This window comes from Macaca nemestrina, chromosome 3 (genome assembly GCF_043159975.1).
Source record: "Macaca nemestrina isolate mMacNem1 chromosome 3, mMacNem.hap1, whole genome shotgun sequence".
In the NCBI taxonomy this organism is placed as follows: domain Eukaryota; kingdom Metazoa; phylum Chordata; class Mammalia; order Primates; family Cercopithecidae; genus Macaca; species Macaca nemestrina.
In genome coordinates this window covers 51,293,279-51,307,734 of record NC_092127.1, presented here as the reverse complement: position 1 = coordinate 51,307,734, position 14,456 = coordinate 51,293,279, and the positions used below count along the sequence as shown (strand labels likewise).

The 14,456-nt window shown below is 34.7% G+C and overlaps 1 protein-coding gene across 13 annotated transcripts in view; it reads right to left on the bottom strand.

The window, feature by feature from the left end:
• Positions 1-6,690: 6,690 nt before the first annotated feature.
• LOC105493253 (solute carrier family 7 member 11) overlaps positions 6,691-14,456 on the bottom strand; it is a 788,950-nt gene continuing 781,184 nt past the window's right edge. For all 13 annotated transcript variants that reach the window (XM_071093030.1, XM_071093026.1, XM_071093035.1 and 10 more), the window contains one exon: positions 6,691-11,531. In XM_071093030.1, the coding sequence (XP_070949131.1) occupies positions 11,470-11,531 (62 nt within the window). In that variant the 3' untranslated portion in view covers positions 6,691-11,469. The remainder of the gene's footprint in view (positions 11,532-14,456) is intronic.

Below are 14,456 nucleotides of genomic sequence, written 5' to 3'. Positions count from 1 at the left end.
GTGAATTATGAAGAGCAGAAAAAAAATGAAAAAAATCATTCTCTGGGTCTCTAAAGAATCAGAAAAAGCTTTAAATAATTTTATTATATTGAAGATTTTCATAGTAAACCATTAAAATCAAATAAATGCCTTGAGAGACAATAACTTTGTTAACAGCACATCATATTAATTAGATTTTGTTTAGTGTTTTCATGTGTGCAAAATATAAATTTTAGGCCGGGCATGGTGACTTGTGCCTGCAATCCCAGCACTCTGGGAGGCCGAGGCAGGTGGATCACTTGGGATCAGAAGTTCCAGACCAGCTTGACCAACATGGTGAAATCCCGTCTCTACTAAAAATACAAAAATTAGCCAGGCATGGTGGTGCACACGTGTAATCCCAGCTACTTAGAAAGCTGAAGCATGAGAATCCCTTGAACCTGGGAGGTAGAGGTTGCAGTGATCTGAGATTGTAACACTGAACTCCAGCCTGGCCAATAGAGTGAGACTATGTCTCAATAAATAAATAAAGAAATACATTTTAGAAGTTAAAATTAGATTAAAAAATCAAAATACTAGAAGAGTATTTATTTTTTAAAAATCACAAATATTAGAGGTAATAATCAGTGAGTGTTTAACAATGTAGATCAGATATAATCTAACTTGGAAGAGAGGAGGGAAACACGCTAAGGAGAAATGATGGTAAAATTCCTAGAAATAAGATTTCCCACATTTCTTAATTATATAATTCCTTCAATTATTTTCTCTTTCCAAATATGTGTCTTAAGCCTGTTGCAGTTTACAAAGGTAAAATATAAGAGTTTTTAAAAATAAATAAAACAAATCTTTTTTTTTTTACTATTTAAAAAAATTCTATGTACATTTGAGAAGGAAATATTTGAAATTTTGATAAAGTTCAGTTTATATTAAATGTATATTTCATTTGCCTATGCTATCTCCATTATATTGGTAAATACTGAAATCTAGACTATTGCCTAATAAGTACTCTATGCTTCTCCTCCTAGAGTGAACTCTGTACTTTGCCCCTATACTCTAGTTGTGCTGGTCTTTCATTTATTTCCTTAAACAAGCCTGGATTATTCTGGCTTAGGGCTATTGTCACATCATTCACTTTGCCTGTAACACTCCTCACCCTGCCTCCTATTATCTGGTTAATGCACTCATCCTTCGATAGCAACTCATACTACATCTTCAGGAAAGTCTTTGACAACTTCCCAGGCCAGATCATATCCACCTGGCTGTACCGTCTTACAGCACCTGAGATTAATCCTAATTTGTGACTACACATTTGACTGATTAAGAAAAAGCACCTCTCCCCGCAACTAGATGGTAGGTTCATGAGGCAGAGGCACTACTTAAACTGTTAGTCATTGCACTTACAATATTCGTTTGGCATACGGGAAGTGCTGAGTGAATTTTTGCTGAATTAATGGACGAAGAACTAAACTTTGACTGTAGATCATTGAGTAACAAATTATGAAAGGAACATGGCAATGTGAGAATTAAAAAGAGAACATTCAGAACATGAAATAAATTTTTATGGTGTCCTTAGATTTTAGGAAACAAAATATATGACCATAATGACATGTTCTATAGTTACAATGTTAATTACATAAAGTAAAATTAGTTTATCTTATTTTCAATAAAAATGAAAACTAGTGGAAAATAACTTTCCCATACTTCTCTTAGGGTTATCTTCATTTACACTTACTAAGTTATTTTATCATAGCTGGAGAGTTATTTCAATGTTTGTAGTGTTTAGCCTGCATTAACACCTCCAAAATCCTGTTTTATGCCTTTCAGAGATGAATAAATGTTAGAAGCTAAAATTCGTAAGGAATTGAATCCTAATTATATTTTTATTTCTGAATTCTTTCAAACATCACATGTTTTTTAGATCACAGTTTTAGACACTGCCCACTGATGACCAGGTGTTCTTAAGCCAAAGAACACTGAAAAAAAAAAAAAAAAAAAAAAAACAGGCCTGACTTTCAAAGTCAGATCTCTAGGGAGTCTGCAAATGTAATTGTTAGGGCATGTGGAGACAAAAGCAACAGTACACTTACCCACCCAAAGCCTGCTTGTCCCGGCATGCATAATCATCTCAAATCCTTATAAATTAGACATTGCCTAAAAGTTTAAGAAAAAATGTTTAGATGTATTCCAATTACAAAAGTCTATCTGAACCTGAACCGGCATGTTTAAAAGCCTAATGACAATTTAAAAACAAATTACTAGACATTATATATTTTCATTCAATACATGCCATATTTATTGATTTTTAAATAAATATATCTACATATCTCATGGCTTGCATTTATTTTCAAAACTGTAAACATTTAATAGGTGCCAGAATTGTTGGTTTCTTTTTTCATTGTTCTCCCAAAACATTTTACCCAGGGAAAGTGCTATTTAATCTCCCATGTCTGTTTCCAAGTAAAATTTGGTCATCAAAAATTTAGGGTTTTTTCTGTTCTACATATCAGACCATTTTTTTTTCAAGATATATGAAAAAGATATTGTATCAAGAATGTAGGGACCTAAATGATTCATAATAGGCTATTTGTCTGAGTATTTCCCTCATCAGGACCTGCCTACCTGGGGTGGTAGAGAAAAAGAGAGACTGACTCAAATTTCCCAGTCAGTTTGCTTTTGTTCTGCTGGTAGGTTTTATAGAAAATCTATTTCCATAGAATCCAATGGATTGCTTAAATTTAGGAGTAACAAAACCTGTTTCTATGCTAATCATAAAAAAGCTTATCCTGCAACCTAATGAATGTCATTTATTCATGCATGCACTTACTGAATTTATACATTTAATAAACATTGAGCACCTACTACGTTTCAGTTGGCAAAAGACAAAAATCAGCAAATTCAGGCAGAAAAGTGAGTCCAGCAAATCAATTACAGCAGTATACAATGAGTTCTAAAAAACAGATGGCCTCCAGATGATGAATGAGTTCAGGTGTCAGGTCTTAAAGCAACTTGGGGAAGGCTTCTGGAATAGATTACTTTTGAACTTAATTTTAAATGTTGGGTAGAAGTTGTCTGTGTGTGGAGTAAGGAAATGGGAGTTGGGGAGGAAAATATAATTCCTATAAGAGTCTTCACTGTGTAAAGAGAAATAATGGCATCATATTTTGTTGCTGTTGAACTACTGTGAACACATTTAGTATGGCTGCCGAGAATGTGGAAAGCTGGAAAAAGAAAGGGGGACAGGTGATGGAAAGCCCTATGTGTTATATGGAGGAGTGTGAATTTTATCCATCCACAAAAAATAAATATATAAATGTGAAACCATTGAAAATTTTGACCTCATTTGAGTTTCAGGAAGAACATTCTGGGGAAACATGTGAGAGTGTAAAGAGACAAAAGACAAAATTCTTGTTAAAGGCATGAAATGAAAAGATTTTGAACTTGTACAGGTGGAAATAGAACAGGAGCTAGATATTTCAGACCAGAGGACAGACGGATGTAGACCATGAGAAAGAAGAGTGTTTCCGGGAGACTGGGTCTGCCAACACTTTCAGTTTTTAGTACAGGAAACTGGTGTGAAGTAGGATGCTCCAACAAATTCATGGAATCAGTGATAGATAAATTCGGTCACTAAAACTAAGGCCTTCAATTTAAATGAATATACACTACTTAAAAAGAAAGCAAAACATGATATTTATTATGTAAACTAACAAATGTTTATTTAAATTTCCATTTAAAATATTTTCAAGTAAAAATATGTACAAAAATGGTTATAAAAAGATTGAAGCAACTAGAAGCATGACAGGTATAATACATATAAATACAACCAAAATTCAATTCAATCCAAAGTTGAATGACATCATATTGCACCAAAATTTATTCCATACAAAAGTACATGCATCAAGAGTTTCCGTAAGATGAAAACACACTTATTTCATAGTATCTTACCACTTACACAAATAGCCCATAAACACCATCTGGCATTGTAATTGCGGTACCAGAACTCTCCCCAGAGGGGAATCATTTAGCTATAGAAGAATCCATTTTATTCACATATCACATGCTTGCGCAGGCATCAGTGCCAAGGAACCGTAAGAAACAACGCAATCCACAGATGAAAGTCTCTCTGCACTGTTTATATCTTCATAGATAAATATCTTAGTTCTACTAATATGATTGGAATGTAGATGCAGAAATAAAGTGCAGTTTCGCTCTTTAAGAATTTATCAATCAATGTAGGACATTGTATTAAATTTGTATAAAATACACACAATCCCCTTTACTAAGTTTCATGATCGCAATGCCAGAGTGAAGAAACTCTGCCTGAGTTGAGGACCAGTCAGGATATTGAGCATCACTCTTTCTCAGCTGGATCTCTCTGTTCTTCTGTTTTCAATCATTAGACCAAACCCACGATGCCCCTGAAATTCTGGGAATGGTACAAGGTCATAGCTAATGCATTCCAGATCCAAGTTAGGGATTTAGCTTGTCTATAAATTACAGTTTAAGCACAGATCAAAGAGATGGCTGCCAGCATAACCCTCAAGGGTAACCTGAGTTCCAAGACTTTCCCACTGGGCTAAATGGACTCCACTGTTGCTAATTATAAATGCTTGTCACAGAATATGAAAGATATTGAAATACATTCATAGATAGTACCTAATAATATGTTAATATAAACATAACAACACACGTATTATTATTCTACCCCTTGGCAACTGAAAATGAAGTTACCATTCCTAGGTCAAACTTTTAGACAAAGCTTTCTAAAACCATCTTCATAAAGTAAATCCAGATATGCTTACAATAAAAAGACATAAAAGATTCATCCTGAGATGAATTCTCAGTCAATAACTAAAAACCATTTCTACCAGTGCATCACTACCATGTAATCCATTCTACACAAGCTCTACAAATATTGAGTCAAATCCTGTCAGAAAATTAAGACCCAATAAGTTTGCCCAAGTATTCAGTACAAGAGGCCATTTGTCTTGCCTTTTTCTGACATGTGCATACTATAAAATCACAGGTAGCCAACATTTAGTATCAGTAAAAAACAACTACGTTTGTTCACCTGTTTGGCATAGGGAGAAAACAATGTATCTCATAGCATTAAATGATACAGTCTTAACACATATGATGCTTATATTTGCAAAGTTCCCAAATGTTGAGAAGTTCTAGTGAAAACTCATTACTATTGTGCAAAGATGAAAATTTGGAGCCAATGTCTGTATTCAAAATAACCAGAATATATTTTAAAGCAAAATATATCCTGATACTACTATAGATTCTAGGAACTGTCCTAAAAGAGTAAAGTGTTATTTCCTTTCTGAACATGAATAACATCAAAGGAAGAACCCAGTTCTCAAGACTTAAGTAGGAAATTTATAGAAATTTGGTTTATACCAGTAGTAATAACATTCATGAGGAAAAACTATTAGGTAACAATTTTCTCCAAGAAGAGGATCAGATTACTTAAAATTGTTGGAGAATTCTGGTGGTTTGTGCAATAATCATAGTGATTTACATTGCTTTTCTTCTTTTCAGAGCAATAAGAAAGTTCTTTGGGGTAGTACTTGAAATAATTCACATGCACAGTCATTTAACATAGATCGTTTCAAGTGTAAGCATACATTCATGGGAACAATCTGTTTCCTTCTTCAAAGTATGTTTCTACTTTGGAATGAAGGAGAAATTCTAGGGAAAAATTAATTCAGAAATCCTTTGAAATAAGACAGTTCAAACCTAGGACCAGGGAACCGCATTGCATTGCCTCCCAGTGTGATATGACTGTGCTTCTAACTATGCATCTAACAAAGTTCATTAGAAGGAACATTTGATGTCTAAATTTTATAATACACACTTCAGTCAGACCACTCACAACCCAACAAATTATAGAGCTTTAACATGCAAAGGCCTAATAGGTTTTCCCACAAGATGCTGTATGAAATACCCTGTCACACAAGGTACTCAAAATACAGTCACCATTGCAAAAGAGATACCTGTGCATTACTCTTTTTTTCCCCTCTGGCTGTCAGCATGGCTTTTTAAGGCTTCAACAAGAGGTAATAAGGACTTAGCAAGCAGTTCTCCTAACCAATACACTAATTCACTTGAAAGTCATACTTTTAAAAAAAAAATCAGTAGTGTATATGTTGAGGAAAAAAAAAGTATGTTCACTTTGGAACAAGTGTGGCCCTCTGTATGGCTCTCAGATGCCTAATGCTCTACAGTTTTGTGACAGAATTGTTAGCTGTAAAGCTGTAAAGGTGGTTATTGGTACTATAAATGTACGCTTGATTCAAGTACACTGAAACACACACATGTAACAGATAGCTATTAGGAGACTGTAACCATCCTCTGTGTGTTTTAAGGCCAATAGTAACAGAGAGGAGGGAGAAAAATAACTACCAAGAAAATAAAACTAATTGGTAGATTCACCCTAAGAAAATCTAGGTAATTATATAAATTCATTGTTATGAGGTTGTAGAAAGAACAATTATCTCATAACATATGGAAAATTGGTGAATTTCCTGTGAGACCATGATTTATGCTTTTGTGAATGTATACCTGATCTAAAATTAGACAAAACATTTATTTTTAGACACCAACTAATTTGAAAATACAAGGAAAGAAATTACATCCCAAAATTGACTATTAAAAATCATTTTTAAGTACAGTACTAATAAACTAAGGACTACCTAGAGATCATACTTTTAGCTATTATTTAAATTTTTTTTTTTTTTTTTTTTTTTTTTTTTTTTTGAGATGAAGTCTCACTCTTGTCCCCCAGGCAGGAGTGCAATGATGCAGTCTCAACTCACTGCAACCTCCGCTCCCTGGGCTCAAGTGATTCTCCTACCTCAGCCTCCCGAGTAGCTGGGATTACAGGCGCCTGCCACCATGCCTGGCTAATTTTTGTATTATTTTTAGTAGAGATAGGGTTTCACCATGTTGGCCAGGCTGATCTCGAACTCCTGACCTCAGGTGATTAACCCACCTTGGCCTCCCAAAGTGCTGGGATTACAGGCATGAGACACTGTGTCGGGCTTATTTAAAAATGTTTTTAAAGTACAGTACTAATAAACTAAGGACTACCTAAAGATCACACTTTTAGGTATTATCTATTTTAACATAGATTAAAAATACTGTTTATGGGAAAATTAAGCTTAAATACATGTATAGGTAATCATTATTTTGCCTATATACAAGTAATGTAAACAGAAACTATCAAGGTGACCCATTATCTACTCTAATTTATATACACTATGAACTTCTTCCCAGTTATACAATGCCATATTTTAATTCCTGACTTTGAATGGTTAGGAAAGCAAAATATAACTCTGTAAACTTGATCAGCACTAATGTACAACATGTTATGGAGGGTAAAGTGAAGCAAGAATATATTCAAGTAAAATTAAATGTCTTTCATGGGCATTCAAATCCCACATCTCTCTGTATTTCTTTCCAAACTAAGGAAAAGAGCTATAATTGAAATCCCATTTATTATTTTTCTATAGTTCAGAATCAACATATAAAATATGATGAAAGTGAGACTATCTCCCTATATATCACATCATATATATTATGAGAAAGTCACTTGTTATATATGGACATTCAATTAACTCATAACTTACATTTTAAAAAATATATTCTCCATACTTATTTCTAATAGAAAAAAAATAGGAATTATTTTACTTTACTCACACAGACAATGCAGATTTTGTGGGGGTAGAAGTATACACAACTTTGCTGGTCTTCTTCAACAAAATTAATACAGAATTCCTAATGCAAAGTTAGGTTCAGGACCTCGAACGGAACATGTCTAAGTGAGAGGCACTGAAGCTTAGGTTTCATTAACTTCTTGGGAGATCCACCTATGCACAGCAAACAACTAATTTTTAATATTTCTCTGACTATATTGCATAACATTAAAATATTGTTACCTTCAGTCACATACTATCTTTCATTTCCTGATTCTCTGGCCTTCAGTTTTTTATCTTTTCATAACTTATACCTCAATTACAAAAGGTCAATTTTAACAAAGGTCAGAGTTGCTCCCTTTCTTAGCAGTATATTCAGCTGCAGATCGAGATAAAGTAATGATTTTCCTGTAGACTGATCACAGTTGATGAGGAATTGTCATGTATAATTATACTCTTGTTAACCCTCTATCGATAAGTCAGATTGTAACTGGGGAAACAATTTTACCAGACACATAAGATGAACAGGAAATCTGCTTCAACGTGAATATCTTCGTGTTGGAGAAACCACCATGCATTGATAATGTGACCTATTAAACTGTCCAAATTTTGTGTCCACAGGGCTGAGGAGCTACAGTCTAAATGCATATGCATATTTTGAACTGAAGTCAGCCATCTTCCCTAGGACAAATCTTTACTCTTCTAAAGAAGGACAAGAATAGGGTCTACTTTCAGCTAACCATCTATAATGGTTCAGTTTTCATTTGATCAAAGGAATATAATCTAATACTTTTTAAATGGGGTCAAAATAGTACTATGAGGAAAATATTTACTGCAAATATTTATAATTGTGTAAGGAGAATCATTCTTTTTAAAATCAAATTGTGTTTTAGCTTTAGAAGTCTTTACTGGATCTCTTAAAATCACAATTAAGTATTTGAGAATCCATCCCCACAAAAATTAAAAAATACTATATTAGTTATTTTAAACAGTATTCATTACTTTTACTTTTTATGTTATAATAAACTTATGTATATAAACATTTGAATATGCATGGTACAAAGTACAAGTACAGCGCATGTAGTAGTATGTGCATGTGTGTGTGTGCATATTGTATAAAAATATGAGAAAAAATTTACTTATATAAAAACATACATATATATAAATAAGTGCGCAAGAGAGTTTTTGAATGAGAATCTGCTTTACATACTACCATTTTGAATGAAAATTATGAATATTAATTTCCTGATTAAAGGAACTCTGTGTCTTCTCATGATGAGTCCTAAAAATAAGCCAAAATACTACTTAATTTCCATCACTTTTTTTCTTAATTACTGGCTGACTTTTTTTCTGCTTGAAATGGCATTACAATGGCAGGGAAATTTCATAATGTAAAAATCACTTTTGAAAATGAGAAAGAATAATTCTAGTTACCTTTTAAATCAATACTTTTAAAGAGAAATTCAAATCAAAAATAAATAAATTAAATTCTGAGACCAATTTGCCGCTGTGAATATAAGCACATTAACCCCAGGAATAGCCAAGAACTGCACAAACCTCTCTATGAGAATTTACCAGTCTTCTTTCATTTGGCAAGAAAAAGCTCAGGAAAAGTTTGCTTGTTTAAATTCTATGAGCCTAGTCTATGGGGAAAAAAAATAGGAATATAAAAGAAATTCTTACCTCCGGCAACACATGATAGGGAGAGATGTGGACAAATGAACAATATTTACTAGAAATAGGAATTATAGATCAAATTTTGAAAACCCTATGCTAAGGAAGGAAGGAGTTATTATAAATTCACTTAGAGACCCAAACGTTAGGTTCGGTTAAAGAAATGTCAGTCTTCGATATATATTAAATATTTTCAAGAGCAAAATTGAAATTACTGAATTGGAAATGCTCCAAATTATAGGTCAACATTTATACTTTGGACAATTTTCTATGAACTCTATGTTTGCCTTTAATAATTTTAATTGGTATAATTCTTTCAAAAATCCTTATTTTCAAATGGACAAAAATTAAGGGATGAAACATACTCTGGCCATGACTAACCATTCTACCTTACATGTTTATAAATAACAGTTCAAAATTTCATCATTATATTGCTCTCATTTGTAAGTTCCACCATACACACACACACACACACACACACACACACACACACATATACTTTTTGGAGATGGAGTCTCTCACCCAGGCTGGAGTGCAGTGGTACAATCTCGGCTCCCTGCAACCTCTGCCTCCTGGGTTCAAACAATTCTCCTGCCTCAGCCTCCTGAATAGCTGAGATTACCAGCATGCGCCACCATGCCCAGCTAATTTTGCATTTTTAGTAGAGACAAGGTTTCTCCATGTTGGTCAGGCTGGTCTAGAACTTCTGACCTCAGGTGATCCGCCTGCCTCAGCCTCCCAAAGTGCTGGGATTACAGGTGTAAGCCACCATGCCTGGCCCACAATATTTTCTAATACTGGCATAACAACATCTTCTAAACACAAACACTCATCCACAGATTCTGATTCTTTCAATTTTCTTCTTATCAGTTATCTCTTCTGCAAGTTGAATGATAATTAAGGTGTGGAAATTACTGACAAAGACTAGATATAGAAGTGGAAATTTTCTAGAAACATCAGTTGTAAATCTTATTTAGCGGTGACATATCTTTCTCAATTTTTATGTTAATATATGTCTTTTCCTAATTAATCTGGACAGTTTCACCTGAAGAGATATTTTAACAGAATATAAAATGTATAAAGAAAATGCACAAACTGTCAAAATTCATCATGATGTAAAAATAGCCATAAATTTAAAAAACTGTTCAGAATTACTAACATTGCATGTAGATATCATTACAGATGTGGGACTATTATTTTGAACATTTTCTTTGTTGGTGATTTCTCTCATGTTGACAATGTAATTTGAAGGTTTAAAAATGCATATGTTTAGATATACTCATCAGGGGTAAGTTATTAGTGAAATAGGTGGTTGTTCTTAAGAGGATTTAATACCAAACTTACTCTTGCTCTAAGATGTGTTATACACTTTCCTGATCAAACTGATGTGAAAAAAATGACAGATAACTAAAACTTCCTGATAATGAATGACAAAACATCTGACATAATAAATTCTCAAGGATTTTTTACTCAAACATAATTCCTGGATGTGTCTCATAAACAGTAGCCCCTAGAAACTCTTCTTTAATGTATTCAATAATCCCCTCTGACCTTTGTTCAAAATGCTCTGGGTATAATCCATTAAAGCATGAGTGTTATCTAAATTGGTATCTAAGGGGAAGCAATGCAATGTCAATGTAAAATAAATTTCTTTCTCTCCTCTTGGTCATAATCATGATGTATGCTTTTTTTCAGAATTGAAAACACTTTTCACAGTATAGTCATCTGTAGTGTGTAAAACCATGTTTACAGAACCCATATATACAGAAAAATCTCGGTCTTCAATTTGAAGGTTCTTTGCCATGCTAATATATGTTGTAAAGAATGACCACATAGTAATTGTCTAGTCTTTTCTCCTAACCCCGATAGGTAGTTATCAGAGACTCAAGAATTGTGACTCATAGAACAACTGCATATTCTCTTTCTATAACTACATAGAGTTATAACTAAATTTCTTAGGAATTAGTTTGAATATGCTAAAATATATGAATAGAAATAACTGACTCCTTTTGTTTATCACCGAAGTTGTAATTCTCTGGATGTTCAGAAAATGAAGTAAAAATCCCTATTATGTGTCTCCCCTTGGGCAGACTGCCAAGATCTCAAGTCCATTAGTTCATAACTTATCTTCTTCTGGTACAACTTCCAGTATTATTTGTAATGTTCTGGTTATTCTCTCTACAAAGAAAGAAAAATAAATTAAAAATGCATGGAAATCAGAAATGCATAAAAACAACAAAATAGGAATTATTTTGGGTTGAATACCAAAAACACACAACTGTCTACTTCATAGAGCACTTTCAAGAATTTTTTACTTCATTAGAATCCTATCATGCTCAATTAATTTATTTGTCACTTCTGTAACTTCCCATGATGGCTTCTCAGCAAGAATACATTAATATTTTGCATTCTAATAAGGATTTTTATTCATGGACCCAAAGGGTGAAAATATTTTGGGACAGTAGGACCAACATATAAATAAATGTTTAAAAATACACTTCATATTCAGCTTAAAATTGGTTTATTCTTTTTGCACCTATGAGATTACAGTCAGTTCCTCAGAAGAATCAGAAGGAGAATCAGAATATAATTTTCATTCTCTAACTTGTAACATATTATTGAGAATATTGTCTTATCTCCTAGGGCCTAATATGCCTAATCAGTAGAATGAGAGACTAAATCAGTGATTCTCAAAGTGTGATCCCTGTACCAACAAAATTAGCATCACCTACCATATTAGAAACGTATCTTTGCAAGCTCAATCCTAGACCTACTAAATTAGAAACTGAAGATGGGGCCTAGTAGTCTGTAATTCTGATAGACACAAAAATGTAGGAACTGAGGACATCTCAAGAGAGTCTGACTCCAGTATTCAGAAGGAGGCCTACCTTTTTTCCTTCAGAACCATTGAGCTAGATAATTTCCAAGGTAATTTTATCTCAGCAGTTGTAGAACTCTATGACCTTGGTTTCTGGGGACATTAATTATTGTTTGCCTCTTTTTTTTTTTTTTTTTTTTTGAGATGGAGTTTCACTCTTGTTGCCCAGGTTACAGTGCAATGGTGTGATCTCAGCTCACTGAAACCTCCACCTCCTGGATTCAAGTGATTCTCCTGCCTCAGCCTCCCAAGTAGCTGGGATTACAGGCATGTACCACCACACCAGGCTAATTTTGTATTTTTAGTAGAGACAGGGTTTCACTATGTTGATCTGGCTGGTCTTGAACTCCTGACCTCAAGTGATTTACCTGCTTCGACCTCCCAAAGTGCTGGGATTACAGGTGTGAATCACTGTGCCCAGCCAGTTTGCCTCTTATCTTTGTAATGAATTCCTACAGAATCTTTTCAATGTCCTGCTAGTCCTGGAGCCGTTTAGAGCCTGACCTCTTGATGGTTTCATACCCAGATAGTCTTTCATCTGGACGTAGAATATTTCTCCTCATTCATGGCTTGTTATCTGTAATAGCTCCTTTCAAGCCATATTTAATGACATTTAAAAAGGTATTTTTTTCAGGCAAGGCACAGTGGCTCATGCCTGTAATCCCAGCACTTTGGGAGGCCGAGGCGGGTGAATCACCTGAGGTTGGGAGTTCGAGACCAACCCCAGTAACATGGAGGAACCCCGTCTCTACTAAAAATACAAAATTAACTGGGTGTGATGGTGCATGCCTGTCCCAGCTACTCAGGAGGGTGAGGCAGGAGAATCACTTGAACCCAGGAGGCAGCGGTTACGGTGAGCCAAGTTTGCGCCATTACTCTCCAGCCTGGGCAACAAGAAAGAAACTCCATCTCAAAAAAAAAAAAAGGTATTGTTTTCATCCTTTTCTTTCTGTGTTTGTCAAAGATGTTGTCCTTAGCGCATTAGTTTTACAGTCTACATTAATTGTAAAGGGCCCAGCACAGTCTCGGTAAATTATAAACTCTATGTGAATGTTTCCTAAATAAACTGTATTTTACACAGCCCACTCTTTACATTGAGATGTAAGAGCAGCATAAGGGAGCACTAAAGAGCAATTAAAGCCCATATTTTCAGAAAAGGGAAATGACAAAATTATTCTATAAAAATAGGCATTTTGGGGAAAAGGAAATATTAATAAATTGTAAAGAAAATGTAGCTTAAACAGAGAAGGGGCTAGGGATATGTGACAGTAGTTTAAAACAAACGAACAGAAAAACAAGAGATCTCAGGCATCTGCAATGGCCAAATGAAAAGCAATGATGTTAAAGAGACATCATCTCCAGCCCTGCCTCCCTAAAGAGATCCTGCCCATAGCCTCCTGAACTACTCTCCATGACTGCCCTCCACACCCAACACGAAAGCCTTTCCCAAAAGTGTCTCTCTATATTCAGGGATCCCCAGATGTCTGCTATCTTAGACATCTTGCTTCCGCATGTCATAACACTGCCTCCATTCAGACAAATGAGGAGCAACTTAGATCCTGCTGCTTCCCTAATGTGTCATTCTCCTTCCTAAAAGCTTGGTTTGGGTCCCTTATTCAGTAGCACAGGGTCATAGAATCTCTATTCCGGTTTTGCACACTTTCTGCTATCTTTCCTCTTCCTTTGTGTTCAATCAGCCCCGTTGACAATATCCAATGTATCTTGCTTATGTGATCTCTCTTGGAATCTCAGGATTTGAATGACTTTCATCGTTAATGAAGGCTTCTACAGAGTAATTGATTTTAACCATGAGTACCTGTTGGAGTGACACCAACTTTTCCTCCTTCTAGATTTATCTTACAGCAGTGGACCAGACAGCGGTGCTCAAGAGAGTCAAGTATGTCTTTAAGGAAGCTTCCTGCATGCCTGGGAAAGCTGCAGAGCATGTGGCATTCAAGTGCCATGTCTACATCCATGTTCAAAAACAGTGTCGGCTTTAAGGATAATCAACCCATGGTACTCTTTCTTTAAATAAAGGTGTGTTAATGAGTCTGCATTTGGTGTTTTCAGTAACTGTAAGGTACAGGACCAAATAACAGTTGTAGTATTTTTAGCTTTACCTTTCATGTTCAGTGTTATTCTTGAAATAATTTGAAACAACAACTGGCCCTGCAAAATTTGATTTACCCAACCATACCTGGTACCAGCATGGGAACTACAGCAAA